The following is a 16256-nucleotide window of genomic DNA, read 5'->3' as shown; positions in this document are numbered from 1 at the left end:
GAAAATGGGAATTTTAGAAAGAATTGGAAGGACATCTCAAGTTGGTTTGAACCAGCAATGAGCAATCGTTCCTGCATTTTTAACAAGACTTGTGGAATCACTAAATTCCAATGTCATTCAATCTAACACTTGCTAGAATGGAAATATGGGGGTGGAGGGGGAGAGAGAGAAAGGAAATGAGAAAAATAACAGCAGCACGAGTTTGCGAAAAAACGCTGTTCTTGCAAAGATAGTAAGTCCGCAAATTAACCCAAAATACTGAGATATCTCCAAAAACGGCCTGTAATTAGGTCTCTTCTTTCCTTTCATCAAAAATAGGTTAGGTAAAATTTCCCATGATAAAATACTAAACTAGCATCTTATAAACTTATTCAGATGAAATCATCAAATGTTTTGAATGGCTCCAATACGAAAGATGCTATGTTTTGCCGTCTAGACTACTGTCAACTCTTTAGAACCAGTTTCAGAACCCGCCCATGTCTTTAACAAGAGGAGGAAGAGGCAGCAGTCATTCCACCTTTCTTATAGTTCATTGGGTATAGGTACATTCAAGTCAAGCCCTGTGTGAGAGTAGTCCTTTTGAACATTAATAATTTTGACTTTGCCATACCCCATATTTTGACCCTTACATATTCGTCATTTTGTTATGCTCTCTCAAAAATTTCTATTCAGTTCCACCCAATTTCATTTGGGCCAATGCCACTCATAAAAACAATCGTTAATCTTCACCAGTGTGTATTGTAGGTTCATGAAAATTTTTGTAATTAAAATTTGTTTAAAAAATTGCTTAAGTATGTTTAGGATAGCAATCGAGTATGGAAATCAATGAATTTGCATGGTAAAATTTTGCAAAAGTCAGGAGAAGTCGATCCTTATATTTTTAAAGAATTGTTATTATTTTTTTTATTCATTTTGACAACCTGTTTTATTTTTTAGACTCTCTACATTAAATTCCCCCCTCCCTCCAGATTTTTCAGCTATTTGAAAAGGTCTGCAAAAGTTTGAGGATAGAGTGAAATTAATTACAAAATTACTAAAGCTGCATAAATATAGCAAAATTTACATGAAACTCATAGAAATTTGACAGTAAAGGATATCTTTGTTACATAAGAAAAAGTAACATGGGTAAGAAGAACTAAGTTAGCAAGAGAAGACAGAAACATTAAACTTCCCTCAAGACCTTCTCATTTAACCCTTCTTGTGTTTCATATTATGTAATTGAGGATCTGCATATTCGTCATTTTGCTATGCTAACAAGGCCTTACCTTTATAGGAAATAGGGTTTAGGAAAATTAGGAGAAGGAAAACTGGGTTTTAGAACTCACACAAGGTTTTACATTTTAGAATGTGGTCAAATATTTCATGTCTACCTATTCAGCTACAATAGTTTATTAGAATAGCGATTGAACATTTTTATTCTAGTGATTTCATGAAACACTACAATATTTTTATATATAAAGTATTTGTATTGCCTATTAAAATTTGTTTTGTGCTGTAAAGACAAAATATGAACTGAAGCCATTGAATATCTGTTTGTGCCTCTGGCATAAATGTATGATAGCAGGTTTAGAGAAGGAAAAAAAAACCCATAAAGTTTAAAGATGTTTTTAGTCCTTTACTTTTTCCACGGATATCAAAACTAAAAAACAAAAAAATAACAATAATTAAAAACATAATTATATCATGCATGGGAGGGGAAAAAAACCCTTTTTCACTCCTTATGTTTTTCTTCCTCTTTTAATTTGCATTCATTTAGCTTTCACACATTTTACAAGGAACAGCCAATCCAAATTATTTTTTTAACTTCAGCACAATTATCATATTAATTAACTTATAATTATTGTAATGCATTAATTACATATAAGGAAATGATGTATAATTGCTTACCTAAACTTTTCAAGTTTTGCAATTAATGAAATCTATTATCAAAAAAGAGAGGCAGTCAAAAAAAAAAAAAAGAAATACTCTTTTCGTTTTGAACACTATTTACACTAGACACACATAAAATTGATGATGTTTCAGGAATTATGTATTCTTTAAAATTACATTATCAAAATTTATTATCGATTTGTCTTTCTATTAAAATAAGCACTAACATTAAATTTATCAATGACAATCAGCGTTAGCAATCAACATTTAACTTTGTATACCTAATGTATTTAGTTTGATTCAGACATTGCTTCAAAATCAATTGTGAAAGTGTCACCTTGTAAGGTAATTTTTTTTTTAATTTTTATTTTTGCATATAATATCTAAACCAGTGTTAGAAATAATGAGTCATTACCTTGAAACTGAAAATTTTGATTTTATGCCTAGATTTTGAAACATAGGCACCAAATTGGATGCATAGCGTTTTGGTTTGCATCAAAACTTATTGCTTCCCAGAGCACTTTTTTGTGATTGAGACCTGCGATGAAAGAATAAATTTGCAAAAGTAATTTCAAAATACAATATATTTTGTTATTTAAAAAGCATTTGTTCCCATATATTTTTCAGATTTCTTTTGTTTTTGCTACCAGCAAACAGACAGCATTTTTATTTGATAAAAAAATCTTATCCAACCCAAGGCTCATGATATTACTCTTAAGACATTGTAAGCTTTCTCTACATTTTCTGATTGTAAAAACTTTAATTATAACTGATGATGAAATTATATCTTAGATGAACTATGCATCTCCTTGCTTTCAATGTATACATGTAAACACATATGTACATGTTTGTGATGCCATGTTTCATTTCATCTTTATCATTCACTATTAAAATATATGCTTTTCAGGAGTTCATGTTGAGGGTCCTTTTATAAACAAAGAAAAAAAAGGAGCTCACCCAGTGCAATACATCAAGGAACTTAAGAATGGGTATTCAGATATTATAAATACATATGGAAACACTGAAAATATTTGTTTGATTACCATAGCACCTGAATTAGATCCAGATGGTATTGTTATTTCAGAACTGGTGACACAAGGAATCACTGTTTCACTTGGTATGAAAATCATTTAAGTCATATAAAAAATATTAGTTCATAACTGCATTATGTCTATTCATTAATGTTGAAAAATTTCATTAGTTGGTCATTTTATTGGCCTTTGTGAAACATCACAAACACTGAAAGAAATTGTTCAAGATTATCAAAATTATCCAAACTTAACACTATGAAGACCATTAATTATAACAAAGTTGGCTATAACACTGTTAAGATCCGTAGTTACAATCAAGTTGTCTATTACTATTACCTTTTATAGATAGGTATCTCGAGCATTCAGGTATAACAGTTTAAATTATAGCATTTCTAGAAATGAAAATTCTTAAATAGATAGAGTTTTTAATAACTAGCCACGCAATAAGTTGCTTCATTAGCAGACAGCATAAAATAATGAAAACCGGGCTTCTTATGATCAACAAATTATGCATTTTGTTTTAATAGAAAGGTGTATCACATGAAGATATCAGGAATGAGTTGTGATGGTTAGCATAAGATAAACTAAAATGGGTTCAGGCTATCAGCACAAAACTACAACAAAATGGTAGAATCATTATTTAAGATATTCTGTGCAAGTTTAAATTTATACTCGAATCACTAGCATATAAGTTGACTACTTTTTGGTGGAAAATCGGGAAAAAATCGAGAACCTGCGTATAAGTCAAATACAATTTCTGAAAAAAATTACGAAAGTTTTGCCATTCTTTTTGAAACTGAAAATTTTTCATAGATGGAAAATGAAATGCAGTAACATATTCTTAAGATTGATATTGCACGCGTTTTATACTTTTGTACAAAAATGGTTCATTTCTGTGATTTTTGTATAGGGTTCGTTTTCGCGGTTATGATTTTTGTAACTTTTATTTTTAATTAAAGTCAAGAAAGATTTGTGCTGTAGCCATATCACATTCATTTTTCTTAAATGAACTTTAATGATTAGGCTACCAAGTATTGAGAAATTTGCAAATTCAGCAATTCCAGTTATTTGTTTCGCAGTCAGACCATGTAAAATTGCAGCAAAATGCCTGAGTATTTACTTCTTTAAAATGTTTATTTAAAAGGATTGGACTAAAATTGGGAAAATCTTCACATTTTTGAATTTTTTTTTTTTTTTTTTTTTTTTTTGTTTTTTGAAGAATTGTTTGGTGAAAATTTTCGGAAATTCTGCTCCTTAGATAAGTCAATCCTCTAACTTTTAACGTCTTTTTTTATACTAAAAATCTCAACTTATATGTGAGTATGCAAAGAGTCAAAAAAATCCCATCCAGATAACTTTAACCAGGATTAAATGATTGAGTTTGAAAAGTCTTCCAACTCACAGATGCATCTCTAAAAAAGATTGGCCATGTTATGTCAAGAAAAAAAAATCATATATTAAAATCTGACCCTTTTTTATCTATCTCTCTATGGATGTCACTAACTCCTGGACAAGAACAGCAATTTGAGCACCGAACCAGGCATAAAAATTTTTAAATTTTGCAAGGATCACAAATAGTCCAGTCTTAACTTTGTACAACTGTAATTAGCATAAATATTAGTTAACACATAAATTAATTTAAAGGCTGCAGGTGGCAAGAAGTGGGTGAAGCCCTCAAAGTGTGACATAAAAGGCAGTAATTCAAGCTGTCGCAGGTGGCAAATTCAGCTGCTCATTGTAGCTACTATCAATTAAAAACCACCACCAAATGTTTAGTTAGGAGAAATAAGTTAGAAAAAAGTAAAAGGAAGTATGGATACATGCCCGATCCTGCAGACACAAGATTATTACAATAGGACTCATCTGTGTCTGTATAAATCATGCATCCAATTATGATCTGGATGTTTAGTATTAATGGTCTCAACAGCGAGGTATTTTAAAACCTCTGTAGGTGTTTCACACTTGATGCTAACCAACCAACTTAAGTTGTGTTTCTATTTGGATCAAAGAAAGGTTACATATTTGCTGTTCTGTGAAGGATTTTATCCAGCTTAACATTTTGTCGCTTATCCTCATATTGAAGGGGTTTTTTTTTTTGTAAAGTCCCTCTTGCCATACTGTATCATATGCCCTTTTGAAATCAACATACACTGCTGTTTGGATATTCTTGTTATCTAGAGTGTCTTTAGTATTTTGACTTAACATGGCTACTTGATTGCAAGTTGAAAGATTTCTGCAAAAATCCAGCCTGTTCTGGTACTATTAATCTTATTTTCCTCAATATACCAATATAATCTATTTACTATTAGTCTCTCCATTGTTTTTCCAAAAATACTTGCAAGAGAGATGGGGCAGTACCTGGATGTTTAACTGGGGTCCTTGTCTTTTTTTAACATTGGTGTAACAACAGCTCTTTTCCATTGTGATTGTATGAGTCCTGTTTCCCAAATGTGGTTGAAGGCCAGTTAAATAGTTCTTTTTGCAGTTTCACCAAGTTGCTTAAAGAATTCTACATGCAGATTATTTTCTCTTGGAGATTTCTTTTATCTTTGTGTAGTTCTTTCCATAGTTTAAGTCTACTTCACTAAAAGACAGTAAAAATATCATGGGTATTTGTGTTATTTATTCTTGAAACTTCTTTTTTCAACATTTTCTTGATATCTTATGGCATTGTTCTGGCATATTTTCCATTTTTCTGTGTCACTGCTAGGTATGTCTGAACCCAATTGTTACGTCTCTAAACAAGGTCAATATCCTACAATTTTTGATTATTGGTTCTTTTCTGATTGAAGACCTTTTATTTTGTATATTTTCCAGAAATTTATATGTTCTTAAACTATCCTCCCTATAATTAATCTGTGAGATAAAATCAAAAGTCTTGCGCTTTGCCTCTGAGACATTTGTTTTGAAGGTTGCTAACTGTTTTCGTGATTTGACATCGTTAGAATTTTTTGTTAGCTTAGCCTTTCTTACTAGGCGGTCATGCTTTTTCTCACTACTTTCCTATTGTTTCCCCAGAAACACCTAAGAATTTCAGTTTTCTTCTCGGAACACCCATTCTAAGACACTAAAAGATCAGCATACTTATTGCCATAGCATCTTAAAAAGTAATTATAAATAGCATATGGTACTTTATGCATATGATATATTTTACTTCAGTGAAACTTAGTGCAATCAAGTCTTGCAAAACTACTGGCAATGTTTTACTGAACCCTGCTTAGGTTTCAGATTAAGTTCTGATCTAAATGATAGATTTTAGTGTCAGCTGAAGGATAAAGAGGATACAAATCTGAGCATCTTATTGTTTTGATTCAAAGTAATCTAATGAAAGAACTATTTTCTAGCAATGCTTTTATTCAGTTAAAAAAGTCTCATAAAAAACTGTTTTATTAGCTGAAAGTACCAGGTTGAGTCAAAAGTTTTTTCATATTTTCCCTGTCCTGGATTAGCATGCCTGAATGTAACACATGCAAATTATATTTCCTGCGCAGATGATCTAAGAAGGTCGAGCGGAGTTTGACTTTGTTAATCCTTATCAGTTGCTGTGATTTCTCATACAATGTGTAGACGTTGAGGTCTCTTGAAATGGCAGATAATAAGTTAGCAATTTGTGTTATTTTGTGTTTCCTCTGGAAAAAAGGTCTTAATGCAACGGCAGCAGCAAAATAAATGATGTTGAGGGTCAAGGTTCTGTGAATGAGTGCACTGCTCAAAATTGGTTTAAGCATTTCAAGGCAGGTGATATGACTCATGAAGAGAAACCATGATCTATCGTTAATAACAAAGTTTTGCTGAAAGCTATCCAACACCAGCTGAGCATTATCAGCAGAACTTGGTCCTTCCCAAAGTACCATCAATCGACCCTTTGACTAACTGGGACTCGTTGTGCATTTCTTTTGTGGGTGGAAATAGGAAAAAACTTGTGACTCAACTTAGTATAAGTGTGGTCAAAAGTGTTATTTAGTTTTTTTTTTCTGTAACACCAAATTTTGTTTCATTTTTGATTATATTAAAATTAAAATACATTTTCAGGTCACTCTAATAGCAGTCTCTTGCAAGGTGAAACTGCCATTCGCCATGGAGCATCATTCATTACACATTTATTTAATGCTATGTTACCTGTACGTTTCGTTTGTATGACATTCATTAATGCTTGATGAATTAACAGGTCTCAAACATATATTGGTTAATGATGTAAAGCCATTTGTGTACTGCTTAAAAATATCTGCTGCAGTTTCTTAGTGATAATTATTATATGACGACAGCATTTAAGTTAAGTTTTATCCAATGTGGGTTCTAGGCTGTGTTTCTTAAAAAAATAAAATAAAAATAAATAAAACACATGGGTTCATCCAGGATTCAATTTAGGGAGGGGCAGAAGCATAACCAGAGGATCGTTTGTATAGGTAACCCCTTCCTCAGAATCGTTACTTGCTTGATATGTAGCCATTCATAGTATGAAGAATGGTAATAGTCATTAAAAAAGGATATTAACATGCTTTTTTTTTAAAGCACCTTCAAATTTGAAATGTTTTTAAGTTGTGTATAGTTCTTTTGAATTTTTTTTTTAATATCAAAGTCTGCCTATAGATTGAGAACTTTTTCCCTTACATCATGTCTCAGCATCCTTTGCTTCTATGTTGCTGAAAGCATATAAAGAGAATAAGAAATGCCATTTTATTCAACCCTGCGTCTTAGTTTCTGGAAGTTTGATACAGCAGGTAACATCAACACTCAGATCCACATTTAAACTTAATCAAGCCCTAAGCTATTTCAGGTATGGGGCCCCTTTTGTAGCCTTGGACAACTTTTCTGTATGTGGCAAAAGAGGACTTTTTTTTGTTATTTTTTTTCTTTCCTCAGACATGGCTATTGGCAATTCTTTAATGGCTGTTCAAATGGAAGAAAATGTGCCTACAACAAGAACTTACATTTTCTGCCACTTTGGTCATTTGGCTCTGACCTGCTACGGTTCTTGCGGGACTTAAAGGAACAACTACAGTAAAATAACTATGTGTAAAGGCTCGATTTTGAGGCGTAGGAATGTTTAAGTTTTGGTAGAACAAAATAATCATCAAAATACATTGCATAATAATGTGTTCGCATTTATAATACATATAAATGAGTTCAAAGATTGTTTTTTAGTCATAACACCAGCAGTCTTTGAAACTGTACATTCACATGAAACTTTCTTTATGTTCTACTTTTTATGAACTTTGGGAAAACTTTCTTTGCATTAAATTTGTCACATTATGCATCTAGAATCATTTCAATCATGTAAGACAATATTTATGAATGAATAATTGTTAAAAATACGTTTGTCCTCTTATGCTGTCTAATTGCTAGCACATAAATTTTTTGATTTCTCAAGGCACTATTACATTGATTTATCTTCAAATAATTATTTATTGTTTTATTTCTAAGCAAACTTCAACAGGCACATATCAGAACTATTTAACTGCAGCATTGAATGCTAAAATTTATTCAAAAAATATTTTCAATTATTTCAAGCGAGTGGAACAGTTGAGTTTGCAAAATGAACTATCAAATGAATAATGAGTTATTATTATTGGAACCCAGATTTAATGCAAATGCTGATACATATGCAATTACACATTTTTGCTTCCTTTGACATTAGTACCAGGGTTGCCAGACGTCCCGGACTTCAAGGGACAGTCCCGTACTTTGAAAAATTGTCCCGCGTACCGGGGAACTTCCATACGGGACAGCTAAAGTCTCGTATTCTAGCTGATAACATTATTTTACAGAACGAGACATTATTTTAAGGGGAAAAAAATAAAGTGAAACAAAAAATGAAACAATGATCAATAAGAAAATCATGTGGCAGCAAACACAAAAATTATTTTCCTTCTGATTTGGTTTGTTTGTTTTTGTTTTGGCGGCAGACCAGGAGGATGGAATGGTTGCTTCTTTTCTCATTGACTATATTGGAAATATAATTTCTGCGCATGCCTCGTCAATCGCAATGAAAACGATTTTTATACTTTTAAAAGCGACATTTTGCGAGGTTTAATGCTTTGTTGCGATTGAGTTTTTCAGATTTATCATGAATAGACATCTACAAAATATCTCCTCCCCCTCTCACTCTTAGAAGCTTGTCCCGTATTTACTCTTCTTAATTCTGGCAACCCTGATTAGTACACATAAATGCATGAAAACAGGAACTTTAAAGAATAAATCCATATTATAAGGAGTTTTTAATTTGTTTTTCGGGGATTTTTCTTGGAAACTTCGAAACATTTTAATTTCACAACGTAAACATGTGCAAAATGTATGACAATATTACAAATCACGAGATCTATTCAAAAATGGTAACAATAAAAATACAATAACAATGTAGTCCAGCTATTCTCAACCGGTGGTCGGGATGACTGGCACCGATTGGCAGAAAAAATTGGAATAGCCCTCAGAGAATTTTGCTCTCCCAGCTTAAACAAAAAAATGGGGGGGGGGAGGTCTTTTTTCATGATGTTTTGTGGCTCATTTTGAAATCTTCTGTGTGTTTGCCATTGTTTATTACATATGATTAGATAATGCAATAATTAACTATTTTAACTTTTAAATATTTTTCTAACAGTTATTTAGAACTAAGTAAAGTTTTATTTATATATTTATCTGTGCATTAATTATGAATTATAATTTGTAAAAAAAGAAAAGAATGTTTCCACCCCTCCACTAAACTTATTTAAACGGTACCAGAGTTTTATTTGTTTTGTTTTAATTCTGAATTATTTATTTGCCATAAAAGGAAATAAAAAAGGAAAACATTTTTCTAGTTTGTTTTAGCTGTCTGCGAGTAGAAGTTTTTTTTAGTATATATATATACATATATATATATATATATATATATATATATATATATATATATATATATATATATATATATAAATTTTGGGGGCCCTCGCAACAAAATATATAGGGCCCCTTCCCAGAGGCCAGCAGTTTTTTTTTTTGCAATGTATAAGTCTTAGCGCTAGGTTTTTTATTTTCAATTTATTGGGTGGGTGGGGCTCTTTAAGGACTTGCCTCCCCCCCGCACTGAAGGGTCTGCGAGTACACAGATTGGGACCTGTTTTTGCTCTTGCAAAGACATCTACCCTAGAGATTCGAGATATCGAGGTTGTAATGTACCTCGGCTTTAACCGGAATTTCTTTGATTAAAATTGTGCATTAAACATTTTATTTAGTTCTCTTTGTTTCAAAGATCTATAACTTGAAAAAATAAATGGGTGTACACGCAGATTACCTAGGTTCAAATCCTGACGGTGAGATAAAAAGTAGTTGATTGAAAGTAGTTTAAGCATTTAAAAAACATTGACGTTGTCCAAAACATTTGCTGATTTTTTCGTACTAAGTGACCTATTTAGAAAGACAGCATCTGAGATTTTAAATACCAAATACATGAGTCCTATTTCAATCAAATTTATATTTGAAAAACATGTGGACTCATTGTAAATTGTACCGAAAAACAACAAAAACCGCTCTCACTTACATGTAGTGCATTGATTTCCCAAAGACGGGGCTTTTTTCCCTCTTCTTCCAACCCCCCTAAGTGATGGGCCTAGTTCAATGTTCTGATGTAATTGCATCTACCTCAAGCATCCACTCGCAGCACGACTGGATTTTAACTCAGTCATGCACAAGTTTGCTACAAAAAAAAAAAAAAAAAAAAAATAGGCAGAATGAAAATATGCTAGTGAATAAGATAAATAAATACCTTTGTGCTGAACAGTAAAGTAAGACAAAACAACGTAGAAGAATTTACAAATTTGTGCTTCTTCTACGTTGTTTTGTCTTACTTTAATGCTAGTGAATGTTCAAAAAAAAAAAAAACTAAATGCCCATTTTATAATCCAGATAGATATAGCTGTATTGATTGGATGTTAAAGCAATGGAAACGTACGGAAATTAATTTCAATATGTATTGAAAAACTGATTTTTGTGGAGATTTTATGATGCATATGTTATTCTTGATTATTAATTTATATTTACCCTAGAAACTCAATAATTCCTCCCAGCTGTTGATTATTGTGGTCAAGTGTAATATGCATGTGTGGTAATAATTTCAACATTTAATTCAATAATATTTGAACTTTTTTACACATGCCGGTACCACTGTTCTGCTTTAATTTTTACATACAGAACTTTTTATTCAGAAATTCAAACTTTTTTCCTTGATCCTTCCGACTTCGCCTTACTGAAAATTCATAGTACATCATATTATCTGAGACATGAAAAATTATCCAATTTTTACTACTGTATTTGAAAATATATTTTTGTACAAACTTCATATTAAAGTTTTTTAATCTACCTTAAAATTTAAAAATCCTGAAGCAACTAGACAATGCAACATCACATGTGAATGCAATTTTAAACTATTCATTTTGAAGTGCGTGAGTGAGAAGAAATGAAGCAACGATATAAAAAATATGCAATGGTGGGAGGGAGGGGGGGGGGGTCATGTGGGGCCCAGACTTAAAATTGGTACCGGGCCCAATTGCTGGTAGCGGCGGCCCTGTCTCTAAGAGCTTAATAATGTTTTTTCAGAATAGTCTAAGTACTACAGTCGAACCTGTTTATCTTGGAAACCTGTCTATCTCGAATATTTTAAATTTCCCTGCATTTGCAGCCTAAATTCAATGTATTTTCCATGTTTATCTTGAAACAAAATCCGAAAACCTCTATATCTCGAATTCCAGCAATGCAGTCATTTTCGAATTCGAAGTCCAGTAATCTTCAAAACAACTTCCCTTAAACACAGAAACAGTAGTATGTCCTCAAGGGCAGAGAAGGCAGTGGAAAAAAGGCAGAAATACGCCCAGGAGTACGTTGGTTTTCTAGGAAGACCACAAAAGGACAGTCGTTTTGAGCACTTTCTCGGAAGCAGAAAGCAAAGAAGAGCAGAAGGCAAAGAATAGGACAATGAGGTGAGGGGTGGGCTTGAAAGATTTTATATGTGGGGTGAGTTTTTCAAGTTTGTGGTTAAATGTCATTCAAATTAATAGCCGATAATATGCTAAAAAGAAAGATGAAAAAAATGAAAATTGTAGAATCTTTGGATGGCAATCTATTAATGAAAAAATAAATAAATAAATAAAATGGTCAGGGACATGTCGATCCTGTCTCTTTTGGGGTGGTGTAAAATTTTCAAATTGCTGACTCTAGTTTTAAAATTTGCCGACTCTTTCTTTATCGATTTTTCTAAAGGTGACTGTTTCTTTCTTCATTTGTTTGTTTCTTTGCACCCATGGCCAGAAGGTCCAATAGCACCTACAGACCTGAAATTTGGCAGAAAATTCAAACGTACCCTGGACATCTGCATCTCGAAGCCCGAATTGAAAACTTCAAATTCGTTTTTTTTTAAAGTTAATAATTGGTTATTTTGTCCCATTATGTTTTGTCTTTCTCCCCTCCCCTCTGATATATAAAGCCTAGCTCTCTCTTTTTTATTTTTTGCGTGTGTATAAGTGTGCCCTACTTAAGATTTCCCTTTTTTTTCCTTCTGATTATTGTTTATATTCGGTAGGCTTTGCAAGGCTATTGTATGTTATTTTTTCTTCTAGTAAATATAGTATAATAGTTTACTGCCCCAAAGCAGAATACTTGATGATGTTCTGCAATGCAAAATTGTTCTGCAAATACTTCAAGCATTTTATGTACAAGCAACCAAGGTGACCTTTTCCACAAATCGGGAACCCTAAATCAAAATCGTTTCATACAGCGTTTTTATTTTTTTTTCAGTTTTTAAAACTTCACTATTACTATGCATTTTTGTGGAACCTAAATCAATTGATATTCTCCAAAAATATTTAAATGCTTTCTAAAATGCATAGAAAGAGTAAAGATATAAAATTTTATGAATATCCGAACCTAGGTGTCAAACCGCGTTAATTTTACATGGCATGAAGGAGCTATTAAAATAATGTTAATAAATAAATAAATAACTAAAATAATAAATGAAATGAGTTGAGTAAGGGTTTTATGTAACAAAACACTTTAAAACTTTTAAATAATTGAAATGTTTTCAGGATGCAAAAGGATTGAAATCTCAAACAAGACACTCAATTTTCGACGATGGACGTGTTTCAATGTTGGTATACTTCCAAAACATACTTTTATGGGGGAAATTCCAATGAATGAAGATGGATTGGGAAAAATAAGAAAAAGGGGAACATAAAACACTAGAAAAATCAGAATCTTTTCAGCTTTAGAATATGAAATTTTTACAGAAACTGCCGATTTTCTACAAATATCTTCCAACGCAAGATAGAATTTTGCAAATTCTGCAGATTTACTTAAGTTCAAAGCAAATCTAAAGTTTGTGCAGATGTCTTATCAAATTCAACATTTTTCGCGAGTTTTCCGCCTAATTATCGTAATTTCCGAGAATTTTAGATTTTCTTCTAATTTAAAGAAATCTACAGGATTTGTGCAAAATTCTGTCTTGAGTTGGAAAATATTTGTAGAAAATCTGCAGTTTCTGCAGAAATTTCACAAAAATCTGTAGAGTTTCTGCAGAAAATTTGTCTTAGTTTTCCTCTCACATTTCAACAGAATTGTTCTGCAGCTCAGACTTCTGTTCTGCGACGTAAGTCGCAAATTTAGTAGTACAGTGCAGAACCTTTTATCCGGGAACCAAAAAACCGGGAAACCAGAAAACCGGCAACCTTTGCCGATTTTCCCGCCATTTTTTAAAAATATGCATTTCTGGCAATTTTTGAAAAATTAAGATTTTTTTTTTTTTTTGAAATACCTAAAAGAAAATGAGCGTTTTCTTAATAAATACCATATTACTCATCTATAACTCAGGAAAATGTTTACAAAAATGAACTTCAAAGGGTTGTCTTTAACGCAGGGGAAAATTTCCGGAATATTTTCTTGAACTAAAAAGTACACTCGTAAGTCTGAAATTTTTGTGTTTTATTCCAACTGAAAACTGAAGAAATGAATATTGTCACATTATAATGCAATATTTTATTGAATGGCCTTTAATTAAAACCGTTTAGAGCGCAAGTGATGTCGCAAAAGCGCGTGAAACGCCGCGATTCTCGAATTTTCCAGTTAGTTGATGGTGGAATCTAGAAATCGTTTAACGCAAGACTGTAATAAGGCTGCAGGAACTCATAAATTAAATTTCAATTGATATTAACTTAATGGCAAAAGCAATAATTATCAATAATCGCTAACGCCAAACCTTTACAAAAAAGTGAAAAAAAAAAAAAACGCATTCCTGAAAACAAATTTTCTCATACACTATAGTAGAAGAATCGCACATTTACGTTCAAAAACTTATTTCTTGCCCTTCCCTTCATTCTCTTTCATTTTAAAGCATCGAAAACTGGTGTTTTTCGAAACTGGTGCTTTTCAAAATGAATGTGAGGTTCTCAGGTTTTATTAAATAACTTAAGGTTTTTGGTGTTTAAATTATTCTTTCGCTAGTAGTTTTTAATGTTACGATATTGAAAAGCATTTCATAACTGTTTTCTTCTTATTTTAATACGTATTACTATTTATTGTAGTAATTTAAATTTTATAAACAATCGGTCAAGAGCTCTTTTTAGCGATCCAGAAAACCGGGAAATTCAGATATCCGGGATAGCTATGGTCCCGAACTTCCCGGATAATTGGTTCTCTACTGTATTCTGCTTTGGGGGTTTAGTGAAAATGAAAGATTTTGGTATGCTTACTTTTGTTTAAAAATGAGTTGTCGAAGAGTTCTTCACATGAAACAGAATGAAAGTTTCCAGTGCTGCAACCAGCATAAATAAAATCATTAAAGATCAGGTAAAAATGTTTTCAACTGTGTCATGTTGAATTTTGTAAATTAAAAACAATGAGGTTATGATGAAAATAATTGTATTTCTAATAATTGAAAAGTTTGATTAAGTCGTAATTTTAATATTGCATGTTAATTTACTCATTTTTGATGCTGTACTGTCTATGCAACATTTATTATCTATTTACTATAGCATGTAAATTTGAAAGCTTTTTTTTTTTCAACCTTTGAAGATTTGAATACATTTTAGTTTCATCATAGAGATCCAGGATTAGTTGGACTTCTTACAAGCCTAAAAATACCTAAGGACAAAAAAGTATTTTATGGCATCATTGCAGATGGTAAACATACACATCCAGCTACTTTAAGAATAGCATTTCATTCAAATCCTAAGGGTAAGTGATTTTTTAAAATGTGGTAGATAATCTAGAATTCAATTGCATTATTCATATCCTCTGAATGTCAGACTTTTTGCCAGTCATTAGTTATTTTTCCCTCTAGTTCTTTGTATGGCATTAACGCATTCATGATCACAGGAGTCACTTCCATGATGGTATCTTCCTTGACTAAAAAATCAGAATTAACATTTGTCTTGTCAAGGAATGGCTAAAAATTTCGATGGGAAAGTTATTTGGTGCGTGCCATCAATTTTGGATGTGTCTGGTATCCTGAGTGGTTTTGTCCTCCTTTTGTCACTTTTAAAAGCTCTTTTACCAGTGAGCACTGTATTGTTTGAGTTTAATAACTTTACTTCTGGAAAGAGCTCTGAAACTAATCTCAAAAAATGTCTTCAGTGACCCAAGCTCGCTTATTAGTTAGCCAAAATGCAGTTTATTGTACGGTCGAGCCTCCATATATCGAACTTCCACATATCAAAATTTTTTATATAACAAAATCCCAGCAAATTTCATGTTCATTACATAGAAAAATTATTTCTATATATCGAAAAAATCTCTATATATCGAAAAAATTTTCGAGACATTTGTAGTTTTTTTTTTCCACTTTAGACTGTTTGTCACATGAAAAATGAAGTTTAGGGGAGAAAATTATGTTTACTAAAAGTTGCTAAGAAATTCATAAGAAATCTGGGTTTGAGGGGTGTGTAGATAGGACGTTGTTCTGTTCTGGAGTTCTTAAATTCCCTCAAGTTTATTTCAAATCTTAGTTGTAACCAGTAACACTGTAAAATCAGTTTCAAGTTATCCTTTTTGTCTGTTGATTATCATTCATAGTCTTTTTAGCTTCAGTAAAAATCATTCAAGTTAAGTAGATTGATTTTTTACTTTTCTCTCGATTACATTGTCAAAACGAAAATCCCCTCATGTTGCGAATCAAGTTGAACTGCCGAAGAATGAAGATGTATGAAGGCACAAAAATGTAATTTCTGTTAATTTTTCAGTTATTAACTTTCGTTTAATCCGATGCTTGTATAAATTAGAAATTGGGTTTCATTAACGAAAATTAGCTTTAATTTTATTGTTTTAGGAGATTTTTATGATAAAATAAGATCGTTTCTATATATCGAAATTTCTATATATCGAATTTTTTTCCCGAAATTT

The 16256-nt window shown here is 31.9% G+C and overlaps 1 protein-coding gene across 3 annotated transcripts in view; it reads left to right on the top strand.

The window, feature by feature from the left end:
• LOC129218077 (N-acetylglucosamine-6-phosphate deacetylase-like) overlaps window positions 1–16256 on the top strand; it is a 66818-nt gene that overhangs the window by 35545 nt on the left and 15017 nt on the right. For all 3 annotated transcript variants that reach the window (XM_054852271.1, XM_054852270.1, XM_054852272.1), the window contains exons 5-7: window positions 2777–2986; window positions 6933–7021; window positions 14948–15092. In XM_054852271.1, the coding sequence (XP_054708246.1) occupies window positions 2777–2986; window positions 6933–7021; window positions 14948–15092 (444 nt within the window). The remainder of the gene's footprint in view (window positions 1–2776; window positions 2987–6932; window positions 7022–14947; window positions 15093–16256) is intronic.

The sequence above is a fragment of the Uloborus diversus genome, chromosome 3, assembly GCF_026930045.1.
Source record: "Uloborus diversus isolate 005 chromosome 3, Udiv.v.3.1, whole genome shotgun sequence".
Lineage (NCBI taxonomy): Eukaryota > Metazoa > Arthropoda > Arachnida > Araneae > Uloboridae > Uloborus > Uloborus diversus.
This window is presented reverse-complemented; position numbering and strand designations above follow the sequence as displayed.